The sequence below is a fragment of the Musa acuminata genome, chromosome BXJ1-4 (assembly GCF_036884655.1).
Source record: "Musa acuminata AAA Group cultivar baxijiao chromosome BXJ1-4, Cavendish_Baxijiao_AAA, whole genome shotgun sequence".
In the NCBI taxonomy this organism is placed as follows: Eukaryota; Viridiplantae; Streptophyta; class Magnoliopsida; order Zingiberales; family Musaceae; genus Musa; species Musa acuminata.
In genome coordinates, this window is record NC_088330.1 from 44,524,857 (window position 1) to 44,546,596 (window position 21,740).

The 21,740-nt window shown below is 40.3% G+C and overlaps 1 protein-coding gene across 1 annotated transcript; it reads right to left on the bottom strand.

Moving 5' to 3' along the window:
• Positions 1 to 1,138: 1,138 nt before the first annotated feature.
• Positions 1,139 to 20,123, bottom strand: LOC135581546 (zinc finger CCCH domain-containing protein 36-like). The gene is made up of 6 exons (XM_065180387.1): positions 19,704 to 20,123; positions 8,520 to 8,703; positions 7,906 to 8,123; positions 6,255 to 7,822; positions 6,025 to 6,173; positions 1,139 to 1,658 (listed from the first exon to the last, which is right to left on the bottom strand). Exons 1-5 carry the CDS (start codon positions 20,017 to 20,019, stop codon positions 6,144 to 6,146), a joined length of 2,316 nt encoding a protein of 771 aa, XP_065036459.1. The 5' UTR covers positions 20,020 to 20,123; the 3' UTR covers positions 1,139 to 1,658; positions 6,025 to 6,143.
• Between the last annotated feature and the right edge of the window lie 1,617 nt (positions 20,124 to 21,740).

Sequence of the window (21,740 nt, forward strand, 5' to 3'; positions counted from 1 at the left end):
CGCTATTCCCTCCCACACCCATGACGGCAGCGCCTAATATGGTCTCTGGTTCTGCAATAAAATAAAATAAAAACACTTTGGCGCAGAATGGTATACCGCCGATGGCTGTAAGCTCCGCTGTGTCAGGTGGAACCGCCCATGAGGATGCTCCGACAGAGGCGTTCATGGAGTGAAGGTTAAATTCCCAACCGTGTACGCCTTTCTGCTACAACCTTCCGTTTCGGTTCATGGAAGCTAATGTAATTTATTAAGCAGGAACTAATGACATGAACCCGGTTAAGATGAGGCACGCTACGTGCAACGGAAAACGTGGACCACGCCCTTCGCACGTGATCCCAACACGCGCGGTCGACTCAAACAGCGTCCAAAGGGCCGTCCCATGGTAAGGCCACAGGAGAAGCTACACGTACAACCCCAGAAGGATTCGTGCAGTACCTCAGAATACAGGCAGGGAGTCATCTGGGTAGGGGGTCCAAATGGATTCTTTTGTTTCTTTCCACGACACAGCTGGCTTCCTTGTCCGACTACCGCTTGGACGCTTCCGTTGCCAATTCATATCTCCCGAAACTGCCCCAACCAATCAAACAGAGACTTCGACATAAATAGATAGCTTTTTCCTTTCTTGTTCTACGAACAAAAGTTGGTAGAAACACCATGGCAGTAGTTAGATACGACTTCATTCTGGCAGTATACAGCAAATTAATTGAGTATAAACACAGTACGGCATCATATAAGTACTAGACTATCTTCTAATTCTAACATTATTAAGCACTGGCAGTCTAATTATTTATCAGCGTAGGATAATTCGAAGGGGTAGTTTAAAAACAACCTAGAAATGTAGCTACTCTACACGAGGGAACGAAGATAGATCCAGAACAGCAACAAGTGTGAAAAATGACCCAAGAAGCTGGAAACTGTAAACTGGAAATATAAAGTGCGGAAAATGCATGGACAGGATATACAATAATATGCAACATAAATTTAAAATATAAAGTGCATAAAAAATAAAGAGTTTGTGCAATTACAAGATTCAAACCTAGGGATTGGGCATAGCTGCTGCTGCTGCCACCACCACCACAATGAACTATCGTGTTGTATCCAGACTGCAGCACAAACTACCACGCTTGAAACACGCAAGTGGGAACAAAGAATAATGCTATACACTTCGGGTACCCCATGACAAACAAAATATGGATACATAAGAAAGAAATCGTAGTATAACATGCCTTGAACAAGGGTTCAGATACAGAAGCAAGCTTGCAGCTAAAAAGAAAATGAAGACAAATAGGAACTCTCCTCATCTTCATCAATCAGCGTTTGTTTTTCCAAGTGAATACAGCACAACTCTTCCCAGGTTATACAAGTTGATTACCAAACTCAGAGGTGGCTCGGCAACTTAGCAATAAGAGCAATTCCATCCAAGATATACCCTTCGACTCCAAGGCAGATACTAGTCATAGACAGTAGACTGGCAATCACAGAGACTTAAACAAGGCTAATTGATGCTGAGTGAAACCTGTCTGGACAAGGAAAAAAACAAGCCTTCCCCTCCTTGCCGCCCCCCAACCCAAAAAAGCCTTCCCCTCCTTGCCGCCCCCCGCCCCCCCCCCCCCACACCCCAAAAAAGAAACACGTGGTCCAGTGGGGACTTCCATGTCCTGCAATTTGGAGGTTAGGACCTGGCCTGTGTTAACATCCATATCATAGTGTATTGTACCAATTCAGAACCATACAGATAACAGGTGATGATATTGTCATATTGGTACACTTTTGAGTATTTTGTTATTATTTTTTTTCTCAAGTGTTATTGAGATATACCCATATCATAACAATGTATGGCACTACCCATCAGCCGGTCAGCATGTGCTGGCAGTGACCATCCACATGCCATGGCCGCCTTTTAAAATATTGCCTTTGACATAATGCTTTATTCCAGAGCTTCAGCAGTGTACATAGGCATGGAAACTAAAGGACATTCGTGGGACCACTAGATCAACGGAGAAAACAGGTTCTACTATTATCTCCCATCTAGTCCAATTGAAAGCCATTTAGAGGAATTAGGCTTGACAAATAACTGCAAAGATAGGCCTAAACATTGTGTAAGTTGCTTCCAATACAAAACACCAGATATACAGTAAAAAAACCAGTCAAGTTTTTTGTCTAAGTGTGACATCTTCTAGAACCCCTTTCTGAACCTGTAGCAATGTCGAAGTCATCTCTGCGTGAGAGTACTTGATTGCATCAATATACGCAATTGCCTACTTTTCGTTGTGCAACAAGGTCAAATGTCCAAGAAATTTGTAACTCCAATTTTTTTCTCTAGGAACCTATCTACAAGTACTTAACAATAACATTAAGTAAATTTTCTCTTCAGTGAGACTTGTTACCAATGTCGATCAACGAATAATTAAAAATATCGACTGCAAGAATAAAATAACACTGTGTTAAATATTCTACTCTAACATTAAAGAGAACACTGTCATATGGACAAATCTTACTTTTAAATAGCATTATTACATCTTTTCATCATGTCTATCATCCGACATTAAGTATCCCTGAAAACAAGGCTGTCATTGTTAGGATCATTTTTATTTTCTGAACTTTGAATAATATTTTATTGAGTTTGTATAGTTCAGTAAGAGTCGGATCGGGGTTTATTTGAGATTTATTTATTAATTAGGAGTCCAAGTCTTGAAGGACTTAGGAGTGGAACTCTATAAATATGGATGTATCTATTTCATTTCATCTATCTATGAAATGTTATTCCAGTCTTTTGACAAACCCTAGGAGACCAATCCTCTCGAAGTGATCATCCCTTTTCTTTCTCTTCTTCTATGATAAAACCCTAGGGTCTTATCATCTGGTATCAAAGCCACGATCCTCAGCGTTCCCGCTGCAGTTCCTCGTCTCACCTTCCATGCGACTGCCCTCAGTCGCGCCTTATCCGACCTTTCGCCATAGTCGCCCTCAGTCGCGCCTCATCCGACCTTCCGCCATAGTCGCCCTCAGCCGCACCTCATCCCACCTTCCATCGAAGTCGCCCTCAGTCGCACCTCATCCCACCTTCTGCTGCAGTCACCCTTAGTCATGCCTCATCCTATCTCCAACCGTGACTCTCGGCGTTCTCGCTACAGTTCCTCGTCCCACCTTCCGTGCAGCTGCGCCTCATCCCGCCGCAGTCACCCTCAACCGCGCCTCATCCCACCTTCCGCCGTAGTCATCCTCAACCACACCTCATCCCATCTTCAGCCGTGACCCTCAGCGTTCCCTCCCAACCGAGCGATTGTCTCTTCCCCCCCAGCCAAGCAATCGCCACCAGCATCTCATCCTAGCCGTGCAACCGTCTCTTCCCCCTCCAGCCGCGACCCTTGGCTTTCCCTCCCAGCCGAGCAATCATCTCTTTCCCTCCAGGCAAGCGATCGTCGCTGCCTCCTAGCCTCGGCAACTGCATTTCCTACTCATAGCGATAAAAACAGGGCAACTCCTACCCACGCCACCGCCGTTGCCTCCCAACTGTGCCACCATCCCTGCTCCTAGCCACGCCACCATCGTTGCTCCCAACCCTCGGCGATGCTGCTCCCAACCGCGTCACCATCGCTACCTCCCAACCTCGACAACAGCATTTCCTCCTCGCAACTACCCACGCCACCATCGCTGCCTCCTAGTCGTGCCACCATCGTTGTCCTACAGCGGAGCGTCCTTAGTGCGATAGTAGCGAACCCTCACACTGCTCTCGACGTCCAGAAGTGTCCTCGACACCCTTGCAACGATCCCTCACGTCCTTGTAGTGCCTGTAGCGAGCCCTCACGCTGCTCTCGGTGTCCGCTTCCTCGGCAACCTCGTAGTGATCCCTCACGTCCTCAACGCTGCCTTGGGCCAACTTCACGACAGCCACACTGAATCGAGCCAACTCAACACTGCCCTTGACTAGACACCAAAAACAAGAGTTAGGATTACAGATCTGTAGTCCCTACGTAATGGCTACTGACAACTCAGTGAAAGCCCAACAAGAAGCTTTGGAAACTAAAATTGAGAACCGACTGAAAGAAAGCCTTAATGATTTCAGAAGGAGCCTATTGGAGAGCTTCAGCAAGTTTTAACAAGATGAAAGTTCAAGTCTTACGTTGAACCGACTTGGAGACACTGGAAAAAGGAATCAAGAACATGACACAAGTTACCCACGCATAAAAGTGGAATTCCCAAGATAGGAAGATGGGGATCCGACCAGTTAGATCTCTAAGGCAGAAATTTTTTTCCGTTTTCATAGAACTCCAAAAGAATCCAAGGTGGAAATAACCTCAATCCAACTAGATGGAGATGCAATCCAATGGTATGATTAGTACGAAACCTACCACGAGATCTTCTCGTGGGAGCAACTCAAGAGAGGGCTTCTCGTTCACTTTGGACCATCTGATTACGAGAATGTTGATGGGCAGCTCGCTAAAACTCGTCAGATTTCAACAGTGCAAGAATATCGTAGCAGATTTGAACAATCGTCAAATCAAGCCAAAGACTGGTCCGAACGACAAGGTGGAAACATTTATCGAAGGACTTAATCCAGATATCCGATGTGAAGTCAAAGCTCGCCAACCCCGCACTATGACAATCGCAATCTCATTTGCATGTTTGCATGAGGAAAAAATCAGCAGGGAGAATCATCGAAACAGAAGTGACAACAAATAGATGATCAACAAGCCACCCGCCCCATTTATTCCCAACCAAAACCCTAACACCCGAAGACTAACCCAAGAAGAACTCAAGGAAAGATCAACAGAGGGTTTATGCTAGCACTGTAATGAAAAGTGGAGTAAGGAGCACTGATGTAAACAAGAACAACTTCTAATGAACCAATTATAAAGGTAGGAACCAAAAGCTGACAATATGGACTCCGATTATAAAGATATAGATTCTGATGAAGATGTTGGACCTATCATACATACAGTGCATGCATTAGCTGGCTACTCTAACCCGTAAACTATGAAAGTTGGAGGAACTTTGAAACATCAACGTGTTACAATTTTGATTGATATTGGTAGCACTAACAATTTTATGGATAATACGGTTGTTGACCGATTGGCCTACCACATTAAAGGCTATGACAAATTCGAAGTAAAAGTCGCTAATGGACAGATTTTAACTTTTGATAGCAAGTGTTCGAAGATAAAATTGATTATACAGGACCAAGAGTTGCTTGTGGATTTCTTTTTGCTACCCTTGAAAGACTTCGAAGTGGTGTATGGAATTGAATGGCCATTAACCCTGTGTGATGTTTCTTGAATTTTTTTCTAAATTAATCATAAAGTTTTTTATTAATGGAAAGCAGGTGATCCTAAAAGGAAGACGTGGAAGTAAGGTCACAACTGCCACTAGCCATCGGATGGAGAGGGTTCTTCAGAAGACTGCAATGACAACTACACCAGAAGGCTAGCCCATTGCTGACACTATCAAGAAGTGGAGACCCTACTTGTTCAACGGGTTGTGATGCACCGCAAATATCCTATAACTGAAGTGCTGAAAGAAAACCTCCAAAAGTTTGATGCTGCTCAACCTTGAGGACAAGGCTGATTTGAAAGGGGAAGAATTATTAGGATCCCTTTTATTTTTTGAACTTTGAATAATGTTTTATTGAGTTTGTCTAGTTCGGTAAAAGTCGGATAAGGATTTATTTGAGATTTATTTATTTATTAGGAATCCAAGTGCTGATGGACTCAGGGGTGAAACTCTATAAATATGGATGTATCTGTTTCTTTTCATCTATCTATGAAATGTTATTCCAATCTTTTGGTAAATCCTAGGAGGCCGATCCCCTCGAAGTGATCATCCCTTTTCTTTTTCTTCTTCTATGATAAAACCCTAGGGTCTTATCAGTCATCACCTACCATTTAACAAAGTAAAGCATCATGTCATTAAAACTTTTGTTATTCATGCCTCCCTATGATTAACAATAGCTAAAGAAACCCATAATCCTGGGAGTTCACTAGAGAACTAAAGTAATTGACATGCAGGGAAGTATTTGCAGCTTACCACATCAAAAATTTTGAAGAAGTTTTGACCATGAAATTTAAGTATGCCCACCAGAAATTTAGTTTAAGATCCATGAGCAGATATTTGTGCAAAACTAAACTCATGCAGAGACTATAGACTCAAGATTTACTATACTTGTTCACATAACCCTGCAAGAAAAACATTTAAACACATTAAATCTTAAATAACAGTGATAACAATAAGAACACGATCCAATTAGGGGTACTTACCTCTACAAGCTTCAAGAGCTTTGGCTTCGATATGGAAAGATAATGATTTATTGACTCTGTATCACTTGGGATTTGATGAGGTTGCAATGCACTTAGGACCTTCTCAGAGGCCTTCTTGACTATCATCTTATGAGCATCCTTACTCAAGTGACCTTCCTTCCAAACTGGCTTTAGCAATTCCTTCAAAAAATCTACCAAAGCAGTACGGAAATTTTTCACTGCCTTTGATTCCTTAATCTCTTTTCCCTCATCTACTTTACTCATATTACGGACAAGGTCTGTCTTATCAACATATGCAACATCAGTCAAATGATGGACCTGACTTTCCCCCTTAGGAGTAATGTTGTCTCCCCCATCAACTGCTACTGGAGCAGGAGCCATAACATTTGTATAGCCACAAATTTCGTGCTGTGATTTCTTGTTATCTAGCATGCTTTCATAGGCTGGAGTAGAAGTGTCGAAAGACTTTTTCACATTATACTCTGGAGCAATATCACCTAGTATAGGATAACCAACAATATGTTGACTTGTCATACTGTTTGTGATCCCTCTTGGAGAAGCTGAAGCTAAAAGTCCTACTTTGGGAGGTTCAATGCTGTCAACAAGTGGATCATATTGGATTTCAGAAGATGATTTAAATGCTCGTGCACTGCAAAATGATGATCGAAAAGGTATAGAAGGTTCCCAAGTATTTTCTTGGAGTTCTGATTTCTGGTCAGAAAACGTCAGAATATCCCCAGCAATACTTTGTTGTCCAGATGTAGTAGCACCGACTCCCCTACCATAGTCGAGTGTTCTACAAATATCTTGTTGTTTGGCATCAAGTGGTGGAGAGCCATGTGCTAATCTTGTCCTCGCTTGAGCATATGGATGAACTGATTCAATTGAAGGTGAACCGCAAAACAGATGAAGAGAATTCTTGAAGGTTGAACTAACTGAGCTGGTTAAGCAAGAATTATAGGAATCATATGGTGGAAAGTGGCTCTGTTGATATCGTATAGCAAAGCTATCTGGTATTTTTTCATAAGAATAGGTGTTGTTGCAACCCCTGTAGACATCAGTTGTCGTGAATGATCTACCACAGACATAGTCATATCTTGAAGTTAATGGGTTCTTTGTGAAAGATGATGCTCTTGAAAATGATCCATCACTTAGAGACTCACCTCCAGGCACTTCCTTGTATATTTTTCCCTCACCTGAATAATCTCTTGATAGAAACTCTCCACTAGATGAGCGTCTATCACCGATGGAATCAAGATTATGTTTTAGCTCGTAAGTTCTTTGGTCTCCTTCTTGGAACAATGTCTTCTGCCTTAACCCATCAACTGCAAGATGAGATGTTCTATCGGTCAACGGAACATTACCTTGAAAACATTCCTTAGGATAGGTATTTGATGCAAGCAAATTATTATCATCCCTGATCTGAGATGATCCATGGATCTCCCCACCATATGTCCGGACATGGGCACTTGGTGAAACATCTGATTTTCTTGAATTCTCAACAATTGATAAGCCTATCGAGTCGATTGAAGCAGATTTACTTGATATTTCAAACTTTTCTGGTGAACCTGGTAATTACATTGATGCTATCAGCAAAATTTCCTTCAACTAGTCTCGATATATAATTCCTCTACAAAAGATGACTAGATACCTTTGCAATCAACCGGATCTCCACTAGTAGTCCTATCTTCCTTGGCAACCTGGCTAGTGCAGCCAGCCCCTTCTTTCTTGTGAAGAAACCTACAGGAGTTTCCCTTAATGCACCAGCCTCTGGCGAAAAAGTTGCAAATAACTGCAGGCTTTTTGTTCACACCCTCAAGTTCAGTACTAGGAGATAAACTCCTTGGTCTCCTTTGTGGGGTTTCCTGGCTGAAAGAAACAGATGGGTATAGATTAAGTAATATCTGAAACACAGATAACCAGAAAAGAAGAAAACAAATGAAAGATATATATAGAAAAATCATAATATATTCTGAACAATGAGTTTTAAATAGCAGCAATACATTCAAGTCCTTAAAGTCTGTAAAGCATTTTGGTGCTATCATCTGATGCTTCATTTTACATGTAACCATCAGACCTCATTGTAGAATTGGTCTTCATCATGTATTTTGCTGATTGTCCTTGTGAACCTTAAAGAATCTAATATCCATGACAGAAATAGTATCAACAGCTACCACTACTACGATCATCAAACAACGTGCTTTAAGGATAATTGGATTTTGAAAACCTATTTCAAACTAAATACTGTGTTCGTCCAGTCCTTACCTGGCACCACCATCACTTATTTCAGATGCCTTAGTAATATAAGACTCAGATGGAGGATTGTTGTCAAGGTTGCCACCCCTAACATCCTTAACATGAGAATTCGATGAATTGATGTATGATCTCGCAGGACTGGAAGAAACTGACTTCAGCTCCTTACAATGATCTTCATGCTTTTTGCTAATATCTACATGAAAAAATGGAAATGATGAAGAATGGTCAATCATCATCATGGAGACTAGCTGCAAACAAGAAATCATACCAAGAGAGAAAAGGTAAAATTTTAAACTTCTGAGATAATTATGGTTTATGGAAAGGAAAAAATTGAATTTTGTACACTATCAGAATTGGACTGTTGCTACAGCATCTTGTTATAATGTCAATTTATAATATGCTACTATGGCATATTTATTGACCAGTATCAAAAAAATAAAATTCAACAGCAAGAGAAACATTTGATCATATATAGATAGCAGGGTGAGAAGATGTAGATCTATTTCATTAATCTTAGATGGTTATATTTTGATATAAAGGAATTAAATATAGTGTGTGTGTGTATATATATATATATATATATATATATATATATATATAGGGAAGTAGGCTTCCACAACAGGTAGGATCACTCCTTTGCGCCTAGTAATCATAATACACCCAAGTCGCCCAACACCTAGGCTTAAGCACGCGCCCGAGTGGCGCTTCACTAAAACACCTCGCCCTGAGGTGTTACGAGGCGCTAAAGTCTCATCTTGCCTGAGCACATGGGCAAGTACCGAGTGCCTTTTGAAAAGACTACCTAGAACATGTGTGGAAGCAACAATGACGATGACATGAGGTGGAGGAGGTCATTATGGCAACACAAGGAAGAGGCAGATGCAAAGGTGTGACAAAGGCATAGGAGGTTGTTGCATCAGAGACAAAGGTGATGGAAAGGGAGAGGTAAACAAGCTATAAAGGGAGTTGATAACAAATGTTGGCATACAAAGAGGGTAGGATGGCCCATATTAAAAATTAATTTAAAAAAAATCAGAAATGAGGTAGTATACAAGGTAAGAACCTAATTGGACGACACGCCTAGTACCATGTGGATAAAAACTGGTTTTGTACTGACTAGTACAAGTAGTATGTAAATCCTTAAGATAAGTAAATAAGTGGAAGAAGAGAACACGAGATGAAACATTAGTAGTTCCACAAAAAGACGAGACCTTGAAATAATTTCAAATGACGAGACCAACCAACTAATTACGAAAGCACCAACGAAAGTGACTAGCTTACATGGAAGCACAAGTTGTCATAGCTCATTGGAGGTGGAACTTTAAGTACCATGTGCTCGAATAGGTGTTAGTGGTGCAAATAAACCATATCTAGTCCAAAGAAGGATGAAAACTAAAAGGTACAAATACACAATGAAGTTAGAGGTACTTCGAGTGGCCAAATAAAGAGTCAATCAGCATTATTAGTCAAAGTTACACTTAACCGGATAAGTAATTTGATGGTCATGTGCCACTTTACAATATTCAGCATTTGTGAAGTTATACTTCTTAGGCAATCATTCAAGACTGCAAGTGTCTTATCTTATGAGAGACACGAAAGATTGAGAAAAGGTTGGCAGAATAGCATTTGGGATTATGCATGGATGATCCATATCTAGGACATTCACACTAAAGCATGCGTTTTACAAGAGAAATAAATAATTGAGCATAGAAACAGTTAGAGGGTGTAGGAATTGGTCCCACATTGACGAAGTCCAAACAATTATTTTAAATTTTTCATTTTTCAGTTTTCTCTTTTCTCTTTTGTGGACTCAGTTACCATCAATGACAAAATTGTTGGGAATCAGCTATAATCAGCCAATTCGTTCCAAGTTTGACAATCAGACCGATTTTGCCCCGGCCATCAATGAAAAGATGAAGAGGAGAGGAAGAAGAGAAGATGAAACAGAGGAAAAAAGAGGACAGGGTAAATAAGAGGCAGAAAAGAGGAGGCAGGGAGAGTAGTTAACATTTCTTAGACAATGACATGTTCACCAAACATTGTCATAATGCTTGACAGACCCTATATATGCCTGACAATACAGCTTATTAGAGTTACAGGAAAGTGAATGCGATAGACTGTGACAGGGAAGACCATAAGGAGTAAATTCCCCTATGACATGCCAATGAAAAGTCACAGGTAGTTGTGGCAATAAAACAACCACCCTGCCAAATGTGACAGGACATGACCTTTTTATCAGAGTTTACCAAATTTGAAATTTCAAGGTAAATATGATATTTCAAATTTCAAATTTGAAATTTCAAGGCTACTGCTACAGCTTAGTTTACCAATTAACTAATTTTAATATATAAGACAACAACAAACATGAGCTTCATGGGCTCACAAAGATCTTCTAGTGAATTTGAAATCAATCTGATTACATCCATCAAGTAGATGAAGCATGTCTATTTATAGGCTCCAAGTGCGCAAATCTCGTAATACATTTCAACCCAATGTAATAAAACCTATCAATACCATGCTGAAAATGGCCAAATAAATACATCAAATCTCATCCTTTGAAACGATTGTAACTGCTCTTCATGATTTAGGCCAAACCAAGGGCTGTAATTTCAGGTACCGAACTCACATTAATCCATGGTCAGACAAGTATGGGTCTGGTCTGTGCTGGCACACTGCCACACTGAACACCTGAACATATCGTGATACCAACATGCTAAGGGAGAGGAGGGTGAGAACAGGAAGTAAGAACCAAGAGGAAGGAGGATGAAGAGGAAGAAGAGGAAGGTGGAAGAATAACAAGGAAGAAAAGGAGGCAGAACATGTGGATTGCAGCAGATATTGAAGGACAAAGGCGGCAGTCCGGTGAAGGGAAGGAGGAGAAGTACCTAAAGTTAGGCATGCAACATCAGGTGGATAGATGGCAGATAGTGATGGTTGGACAAAGGCAGTGGTCAGGTGAAGGCCACGATCAGGCTATGGTGCGACAGATAAGGCACAGCGGGCTCACAATTTGCGAGCCCTAAAAAATCAAGGTTAAGAATAAACTAAAATATTTTTTCAAATCAAACCAAACAGGACCACCTGAAATGGGTCAGGTCTGCTTACCAGTTCGTGCCTGCACGGGTACCGACGGTACAGATTGGCTTGGGCAGAATAGGATTTTACACCAAACAAGGCTGCCAAACCCTATCCTGGTAGAGAAAGGACCCAAAACCTTTTGATGCGGGACTATTTTGATTCATTTTTTCTCTTGAACCATTTTTATTAGTTTAGGGTGTTTGGCAAATGTCATAAGTTGTTGTATGATATCTTTTATATTTCTACATTATTTACCAAGATTGTCAAAAGGAAGAGAGAAAAAGGAAACCGAACAAAAAACGGAATTGAGACAAATGTCAGCTTAATTAAAGTTTCAAGGAAAAATATTCTTTTCTTAATATTATATATAAGTTGTGTGAGAACACATTCTTTTTTAGATGATATGCTTCAAGGTATGCAATTTCAGTTACCAGACCTGTGTCGATCCATGGCCGGCCCATTACAAGTCTAGTCCATTTGTGACACCAAAGAATTCTGCAAACCATTGGGGAGGGAAAGGACGAGAGGAAGAAGAAAGAAGCACAAAAAAAAGGAGAAACAAGGAAGAAGAGAAAGAAGGAAGAAAAGGAGGAAGAAGATGAAAGTAGAGGAGAAAAAGAAAAATAAAAAGAGGAGTAAGAAGAAGTGGTGGATAAGGAAGATGAGGAGAGGAGACGAGGAGGAGTGCTTATCCCAGTAGTTATTCTTATGTTGCTTCCTCCTCCACACAGTCCCTCCTCTTAATATCATGCTGCAGGTCCATGGAGTTGTGATGCTACCGTTCCATGTTGCAGGTCTGTGGACTGCAGATTTACAGATGGTCCAGTCGAATTTAAATAGGATTTGTAGTTAGCATGCAGCCACAAGTCCCGAATATGACTCGCATTGAAGGAGCGCAGGGCCCCAACAACCACCCTCCGATTCATGTCCTGATACTTATTTATTCTTCTGTTGCTTCCTCCCCCTCTCCACTCCCTCCTCTTAATACCACGGTACATATCAATGTAGCATATATCGACACAATAACATGAACTAGACTCGTACTGGTTCCACCATGGATCCATACAGGTTTGATATCCAAAATTTCATTGCATGATAATAACAAATATAAAAATTAAAATATAAAATCATGCATCATTTATAAAGGATACGCATAAAGAAAATATAACAACCAACCTAATAACTAATGAGAATGTTTTTTACAAAAGTGTTGGTAAGAACTTTTATAACTTACCAAAAAGATTAATGAACATGTAATATAACTCAAAATGATAAGTAAAATCATTCAATTATCCTTTTGTGAACAAAGTCAATTATTATTTCATAATGACTACTAATAACAAAGAATGGCCTTGGGCCCTAGGTAGCTGCCTAGGCTCCACTAAATGCTCAGGTAATCATCTTGTCTTTAAACTGAAAACGTTAGATGTAATGGGAAAACTAAAGTGGTTAGGTTCTTAGATGTTCACCTATGCCAATCTTGATTTTGTTACTTCTATAACCTTTATATCTTTCTTTGTCTTTGTGCTTATTTTTAAAAATTCTTCAACTTTTCTAATTTTACATTCCTACATCATGTGTTTTTCTTTATTTATTTCTGGTAATGACAATAATTCCTTGATTTGGATTGCTTAATTCATCATTCCTTCTTATACTGGTCCCTTGTTTATCAGGTATCCTAATTTTGATATGTTTTCATGAACTTCATATTAATTGGCCAAGGGACAAGGGCTTAATCAACATTTTGATTTAATTAAGGTTATTGATTTCAAGGAATTCTGAAGGACGTGGCTTAAAGATAGAAGTTTTACATATTGTGAAAGTAAAATAAAACCATTACCAAATCGAGGAAACCCTGACATCTTTTGTTCCTAAATTTCAATTGGAGACCAAACCTTCTCTAACCTGTCATATCGATGATTCTCTCTGCTTCCTTTCCAATTTACTGGATAATGTGATCCACAAATAGACTGGCCCATACCCACTTCCTCAAGATTTTGTTGGAAGTAAGGTTGTCTTCAATGTAGACAAATACAACAATTGTAGGTGTTATGTTTCAAAGTAAATAATATCTCTAAGCATACCAAATTTGAATTTACTCCACTAGGAGTAGATGATATAAAGATTGATGCATAGAATAACTTTTGCTCTAATTTATAATTCTATGAAGCAAAAGATATTTTAGCCACTTCAATCAGATTGAAACTTTTGTGCATGGTGACAAGTGGAGAACTATGGAGTGCATATTCAATCAATCAACTATGGATCCCATCCTCCCAATAAACTGAAAATCCAAAATGCTAACTGCTACGAGAATAACATTTAGTTGATCAATGTGACATAATTTCATCATCTTACAAAATCTAAAGAATAATATATGAAGTTTCATGTAGTGTTGTTAGACATTAAGAGATTTAACTACTAAACACACATTTTTGCAAAACTTCAAACGAATTAAAAGGTACCCGACTTTCAACCCATCAGCTACTAGATTATATCTAAAAGAATTTGATTGAAGTATTTTCCAACAATGTTTTGAAAAGCGCTAAGTGCTAAAGGGTGCCAAGGTGCCAAAATGCCTGATGCGTTAGCGCTCGCCTATGCTCTTACCCAAGCAAAGAGAGGCACTTGTAAATATTAAAATTAATATATATAATTAATGAGAAGAGGGAGGAAGGAGGAGAAATTAGGTAGGAGGAAGAAGAAAAAGGTTGTCGGGCTCTAGGGAGGCTTGGTGGCTATCTGTTAGAAGGGGAGTTATCAAGGAGAGGGAAGATGAGGAGGAGGGAGTGGGGAGGGGACGACAGTGGAGGAGAAGAAAGAGGGAGGGGACAACGAGAAGGAAGAAAAGAGGGAAGAAGCAAAGAGTAGGAGAAGAGAAAGGAGGAAGAATTAGGTAGGAGGAGAACAAAGGGGAGGGAGAGAAGTTCGATGGTTGTCGACTGTGAGGGGTGCTATCAAGGAGGAGAAGAAGGAAGAGGAGGGAGGGGAGAAAGGCAACAACGAGGAGAAAGAGGTAGGGGAAAACAAGAGGGAAGGAGAGGGGCAAGCAACAGACAGAAGACGAGGGAGGAGGAAGAATTAGATAGGAGGAGAACAAGGGGGAGGAGAAGGGAGAGGAGAAGTTCAATGGTTGTCGGCTGTGAGGGGTGCTATCAAGGAGGAGGAGAAGGAAGAGGAGGGAGGGGAGAGAGGCGACACCGAGGAGGAGAAAGAGGTAGGGAAAAACAAGAGGGAAGGAGAGGGGCAAGCAACAAACAAAAGAATAGGGAAGAGGCAAAGGGAGAGGGGGTTTTAGGGATCCGAGGAGGCTTGACGAGAGGAACGGGGCGACGACGATAGAGGGAGGGAAGGAGAAAGAGGGAAAGCAAGATGGCAAGGAGAACAAGAGAGTTGCCGTGAGGAGTCGATGTTGGAGAACCGCCATCTTCGAGGAAGCCACTCGTCGATTGCCGAAGTGTCACGGACAAAATTGTAAATGAGGTGTTCGATGTAATGCTTATGTATGTCCATGTCTTTCTGTTTTGTTTATGCTTTGCACAGCATATAAAGGGCCGGCAATAGGCTTAGCAATCACATTTTCTTTGGTTTTGGTGGTCGTCCTAGGCTTGCAAACAAAGGTTGTGTCATGTGAGCACTTATGGGGATTTTGGTCAGTAGTGGACCATTTTGAACCCTTTGTTGTGCGACCGTTCAGAGCTTGTGAAGTCTGTTTGTAATTTACATTAACTATGAAGTATTTACTGAAATGATTGCTTGTGGATCCCGAGTGAGACACTTTCTCTAACTCGTTTTCTCTTTTATAGGTCCTAAGGGACCACAAGAGGTTTTAGGGAGGCTGATCTTTGCAGACGAACACACAAGGGTGCCGCACGACTTAGGCAAAACCAGCTAAGTGCGTGACATATAGTATCAGAGCGGGACAAACACTCATGGAAACACTTGGCATACAAGCGTAGGGGACCTAGTGGGGTTGCGTTGAGGGCAACCACCATGCACGACCGTTTGGAGGAAACGAGCATAGAGATATAGAGAAAAGGATTCGCTCAGAGGAGCGAGCATCTGAAATTGGCATTCAAAGGAATGGCTAACCCTTCGCGCAAGAGGCACCACCAGGACAAGCAAGCTAGGAAGAATGCATAGCGCACAAAGGTTGGGATGGCTGAGTTTGAGCTATGGCTCGACGTTGGCAAGCATACTTAATGGTGCTCAAAGCAAGCAAGGCGCTCGATAAAGGATGAGACCATGCAAGGTGAAATGGGTTGTTCAGCAATCGAAAGAGTTATGCAAAGCTCAAAGAGATAAGGGGAATTGTTCAAGGCCTTGGCACGGGACAAAAGGATGCGGAGGCGGGTACTTTTGAAGAATATGCCACAATGCTATCATTCAAGTTGCCATGAAGGAAGCGATGTGCAGTGAAGATTGTGTTGGTAGAGGCAAAGGCCTAAGATCCAGACAATGGTGCACCAATTTCAACGAAGTCGGTGAACTTCGGGAGCTACTAAGCAACGAACTGTCCTAGAGTTGTGCTTTGTCTGAGTGTGACCTGAGAGCGGGTGGACAAAGATCGATTGTCAAAGAAGCGAACACAATCGAAGGTGGAAGAGACCATGCGATGTGTTGGCATAGGTCATACATGGAGGGATCACAATCCGAGTTCATCTTACAAATATCAAAATGCAATGGAGATGTCACCAGGAGGCGACATGGTGCAGCGAATCATGGTGGAACGGTTTATGGCAATGCAATACACACGAATCTAATCCCGCGAGGGACTAGATCATACGGAGGTATGATCGGGAGCTACTGGGAGCTCCACTTCGATGAACAACACGACAGTAAGAAATGCTATGGATTTAAGGAGTGAATATCATGGTATTGTAGAGGCGGGTCTTTCGTGCGTGCATCAAATTTTGCATCGAATAAAAGTCTTAGTTATCAGCATATAAAGGCTATGTACCACCGAAAGAGCATACCAAATGCAAGCACCAGTGAGTCCTATGGGAGGGACTTGATCATGCAGAGGTATGATCAAAGTGGCTAGAGAGTCGGACTACTCCAGAGCTCATATTCACTTAAGGGAGCCCGACAAGTCAGAGAATAAGGCTGAGTAAGTGAACGTTGCTACCAAGGAAGCTAAGGAGAATAGAATCGGTGCGAACCCTGCAACATGATGACAAAGGCCATGCATGGGAGTTGCAGTCTGTCTTTTCATCGACCAAGGGGAATTGCTTAGAGAACACAGAGGTGATGAAGTAGAGGATCGAAAGAGGTAAGGAAGCAACAACGAGTCCAGAGGGACTTAGCTACCCAAAACCAAGCATCGGTTAGAATTGAGGTGGACTCGGAGGAGTGCCACAGAGGCAGATCTACCGATCGCGAAGAAAGAGATGCTGATGCGAGGCGACAGATAGTAGGGCCATAGGTATGGCAACACCATGGTACCACAGAAGCGGGACTTTCGTGAAGTCATCGATCCCTTGCTCTCATGGAGGGAGAGCGCTTGGTCGTAAAAGGGACCGAGGAGGTAGAGAATGCGAAGGCAAACTCCAAGTACCGAGACAAGGCTGAAGGGCAGAGGCCAGGGAACTTCGTAAGACCGGTGTCAACGAGTTTCTCATCAATATAACCGAAAGTGGAGGACTTCGGGTTGATGCAAGAGTGCTCGACCAAGGACGAAGTAGGCAGTACGTGGTGCTGTACCTTTACGACTCAGAGGAGTAGGTGGCAAAGATAATGGAAAAGACGGTACAATCCCAGAGGTGACTAAAATTACTAGAGACTTGCTCCAAGTTGGGGTGAAAACTTTCTGCACTCCAGAAGTTCGATGGCATTAAAAAGGTGAATCACAGTAGCTAACTCAACACAAGGAGTGCAAACACTTCGAGTGCTCCAGAAGTGTAAACAAAGAGCGGGTGAAGGCTAGTAACCAGCTCGATGCATGGTGTACAACTCTCGAGGAGGCGTACGAAGTCTAGTAACATTTGTCTTCTCAACTCTTAAGAGTGGGCGAAACCGAGAACCCCAATTCTCTTATTTATCCAGCAGAGGAGCTTTGCACAGGTTCAAAGACCCTTCGAAGAAACCAAATGGAAGACAATAGTTGTCAAATCCTCACCAATAGTGATCAGTGCTACTGAGAGTAGATTATATGCTTCATTTCCAAACAGAATGTCATTCAAAAACGGAAGTGATGCGAACCTACTTGGAAGTGACAACTAAATGAAAGAAAAGTCGATGGGCAAATTTTGTGGAGGAAGGACCCAAAAACTTCAGAAGTTTACGAGGCGATGCTCGTTAAAGCTCCAACAGACATCCACCCAGTTCAAACGGCATGAGGCATTTGAGAGACTAGTGCATACTAAGGATGGTCTTTTCCTTCATCTAAAGGATCCGCAGGAACCAACAATGATCAACACAACTCAGCCAACCCCACACTAAAGGCAGAGTCAATGGCGAGTTGAAGCAGCATAGCAGATTAAAAGTTCGACTACTCAACAACAGCAGCAGAGAGCAGCTGGGAGCCAAGAGGCGCATTGCAGCTGGAGCAGAAGATTAAAGACTCAACAAAGGCGAGGAGTTGCAACGTCAACAAGGGCTTCGACGAGGACTTCGAAGGAATAAGTGGGGGAGAATATCACAGATAAAATTGTAAACGGGGTGTTCGATGTAATGCTTATGTATGTCTGTGTCTTTCGGTTTTGTTTATGCTTTGCACAGCATATAAAGGGCTGGCAGTAGGCTTAGCAACCTTATTTTCTTTAGTTTTGGTGGCCGCTCTAGGCTTGTAAATAAATGTTATGTCATGTGGGCACTTATGGGGATTTCGATCTGTAGTGGACCATTTGTTGTGCGACCATTCAGAGCTTATGAAGTTTATTTGTAATTTGTATTGGCTATGAAGTCTTTACTGAAATGATTGCTTGTGGATCCCGAGTGAGACGCTTTCTGTACCCTGTTTTCACTTTTGTAGGTCCTAAGGGACCATAGGAGGTTTTTGGGAGGCTGACCTTTGCGAACGAACACGCAAGAGTGCTGCACAACTTAAGCAAAACCAACTAAGTGCATAACAGAAGGGCCACCTTTGTTGGGAGAGGAGGTTGTCTGCTATTGCTAATGATCACTCAAGCACGCGCATGAGTCACACCCGTTTAAATTACCTCATCCGGACCATCTTCGAGGTGCTCAAGCCTCGCCTCGCTCGGGCTTGAAAACATTGTTTCCACTATATTTTATTAACATAAAAATGTTTACATTTGTGAAGTATGGATTAGTTCTGATCAAGAATAACATGAGAGAAAATTAGTTTTGACATGTAAGGAATCAGCCAGATGATGTGGGTTAACTCAGATTAGTAGGACTAGAAAGACCTAGGATACCTATTGCAAAAAATACGAAGGATTTTGGTGGCTCTTAATTTGCCTGGTGATATCATCCATAACAATGCTCAATGTTGGAAGAACGGTCCACATAGCTGATGCAAAATAATCAAAATTGATATCTTCTAGTTGTTGCAATTTCATGAGTGCTCAAGATTAATGAAACAGTTAATGAAAAGGAACCATTCCCAAATGAGAACTTTGTCTAAAGCAAGGGTAAGAACCTCCACTTGGTAAATGAGAGTCCAAGAAATGGGATATCTAGATCAGACAACACGGGGCTTGCCCGAGGTTTAAAATCATCGGTCCACAAATTGATCAGAAGAAGAGCCTAAGTTCCTACATGAAGAGTCCGTCCTCCTGTACAAAAACGAAAGATATTATAACATTTAATTGTCATTCATGCATCACTCAACTTCAAATGTTTCTCCAATATTATCAGCTCCAAGCAAGAAAAGAAATGTGCAAAGTTTGGAATGTCCAGAGGTCCTTCCTAAATCAGGATTTCCCTAATATAGCGCCAATTACCCTAGCAATCTCCCAAATAGAGCCTCTATGCCTCCCAATTTAACCATGCCCTCTTTAATCTGTGAACTCTAACAGAATACTAAAACAACGAAGAAAAAGCAGGTCAAGGAAAACAGTAATTCAGAACAGAAATCTAATTTGAACGTCTATAGCACGAGCATAACACTTTCTTGAATAGGAAAGATGACAGATCGGTCAAAGAACAAACCATCATCGTCTTCGTTGGACAGATCGGCGCCTGCCATCGCAGCCTCTTCCTCCACCACCTCCACCTCCTCCAACTCACCGTCGTCGCCCTCCTCTTCCTCCTCCACCTCCACCCCTCCCTCTGCCATGTCTCCCTCTTCTTCATCCTCGCCCTCTGCCTCTTCTACCTCTTCCTCCTCATCTTCTCGGTCGTCTTCTCCCTGGTCCTCGCCGAGGGACTCGTAGCCGTCATCGTCTCCGGCGGCGGCGCGGGAGTCGCCCTCCTCCTGAGGCTCCAGAGACGAATCGGAGATCGGCGTCGCGGAGGGTTTCGGCATCTCCGACGGCGAGTGCTAGTGGTACGGCGGCAAACGAAAAGGAGAGAGGATCGCACGAAGGCAACAGTGGTTCTAAATTGGAGGCACTGCGAGGGTTGCCCTTCTTATTTTCGTACTGGTTTCTCTTTTTTTCTCTTATTAAATATATATTTTTATATATAAAGAATAAATAATAAACCGTCAAGTTTTTACAGACTAAAGTAACTCTTCTATTTTTCTTTCTTTTTGATATAAATAAAAATTTATAATAATAACAGTTATACGTTAGAAGATAAAATAGGACGGGATCGTTAATTGGAATAGCTTAAAGTAAATAATTCCGATTCTAAGACTTTATAATTTTTCTTAGATGCTATTAATTAAAATTCAGATAAATATATTTTTCCTTTTATGATTGCTTTATAATATTTTAAAAATCTTGAAAATAGTGGGTATATGGCCAAATAAATAACAAAGACAAACTATGAGGATAGATACGTACGTATGAAAGATTTTTTTTTATGAGCTCGTGTATTATAAATTTAAAATGTTTTTTTATGACTAACTATAAATTACGAAGCTTAACAAAGACTTAACTATGAAAGATTTTTTTTTATGAGCTCGTGTATTATAAAACTAACTTTGAAAATTTTAATTTTGGATGTTGTGATGATAAAATATTGAGGATCTTTTAGATATTTACATTTGTTAAAGCTTGAAAGTAATCACTGTTTATATTTGAATTTTTTTGGATGATTATTAGTGGGATGTATATAAAGAGATTTTATAATGTCAAGGATCAACATGTAAAATCCCATTCATTTTAAATCGGTAAACATCCTCACTTATCACCAACATTAATCATCGAGATTTTTCTCCCTTAACATAAATATAATATATTACTTTATTTAAATAATTAATTTCTTAGTTTATATAATATGCTTAAAGTAATGATTAATATTAATTTATTTAATCATTTGGATAAATTAAATTTGTTTATTAATTAATTAAATTATTAATTAATTTATATTCTAATTAATCATGTGATTATTAGAAAATAAATAGTTCAAATTTTATTTTTGTATGTGAATCATAAGAAATAAATATCATAATTCTATTATGAATGTAAAATAAAAATAAATTATAATAAAAAATTAAATCATTATTTACCTTTGAGAGAATTATCTTCTCTTGAAGAAAGGATTCACGAGAAGATATAGGGTTTTTTTTATTACCAATTTTTATTCATATTTTAAATTCTTTAATATTAGAATTATTATAATTTATATACTACATAATAATATTTTAATTTTAAAATTTTATGATTAATAAATAATTATCATTGAACTATGGTATTAGAATGATTAGTTAATTTAATAATATTTTTAATTTATTTAATTAGATATATTTATGTTTTAAGAAATTATGTGTGAATTTTTATTATCTAATTAGTTTTAAATTTAGAATCATTTATCTAAATTAGTTAGTTTATAAAAAAAATAAATTTGAGATTAATTATTATTTTATATTTTTAAAAAAAATATTAAAATATAATTTAATAATATAAGTCAATGTGGGGTCTGATTTGCGTTAAGTTGATTGGCTAGACTATCCCATGTGGTTAGGTGCAACTTTACCTATGTAGTTAGACATGACCTAGCCCATGTGTTTATACATGCCTAGCAAATGTGGACAGATATAACCTAATCATGTGATCAAGTATTGTCTAGCTTATATAGTCA

Excerpts from the sequence above, each read along its gene's own strand:
- LOC135581546 (XM_065180387.1), bottom strand. The coding sequence starts at position 20,019 with ATGCCGAAACCCTCCGCGACGCCGATCTCCGATTCGTCTCTGGAGCCT. Across the intron at positions 8,704-19,703 it reads GTCCAACGAAGACGATGATG|ATATTAGCAAAAAGCATGAA; the intron begins GTTTGTTCTTTG and ends TTTTTCATGTAG. Across the intron at positions 8,124-8,519 it reads ATAAGTGATGGTGGTGCCAG|CCAGGAAACCCCACAAAGGA; the intron begins GTAAGGACTGGA and ends TGTTTCTTTCAG.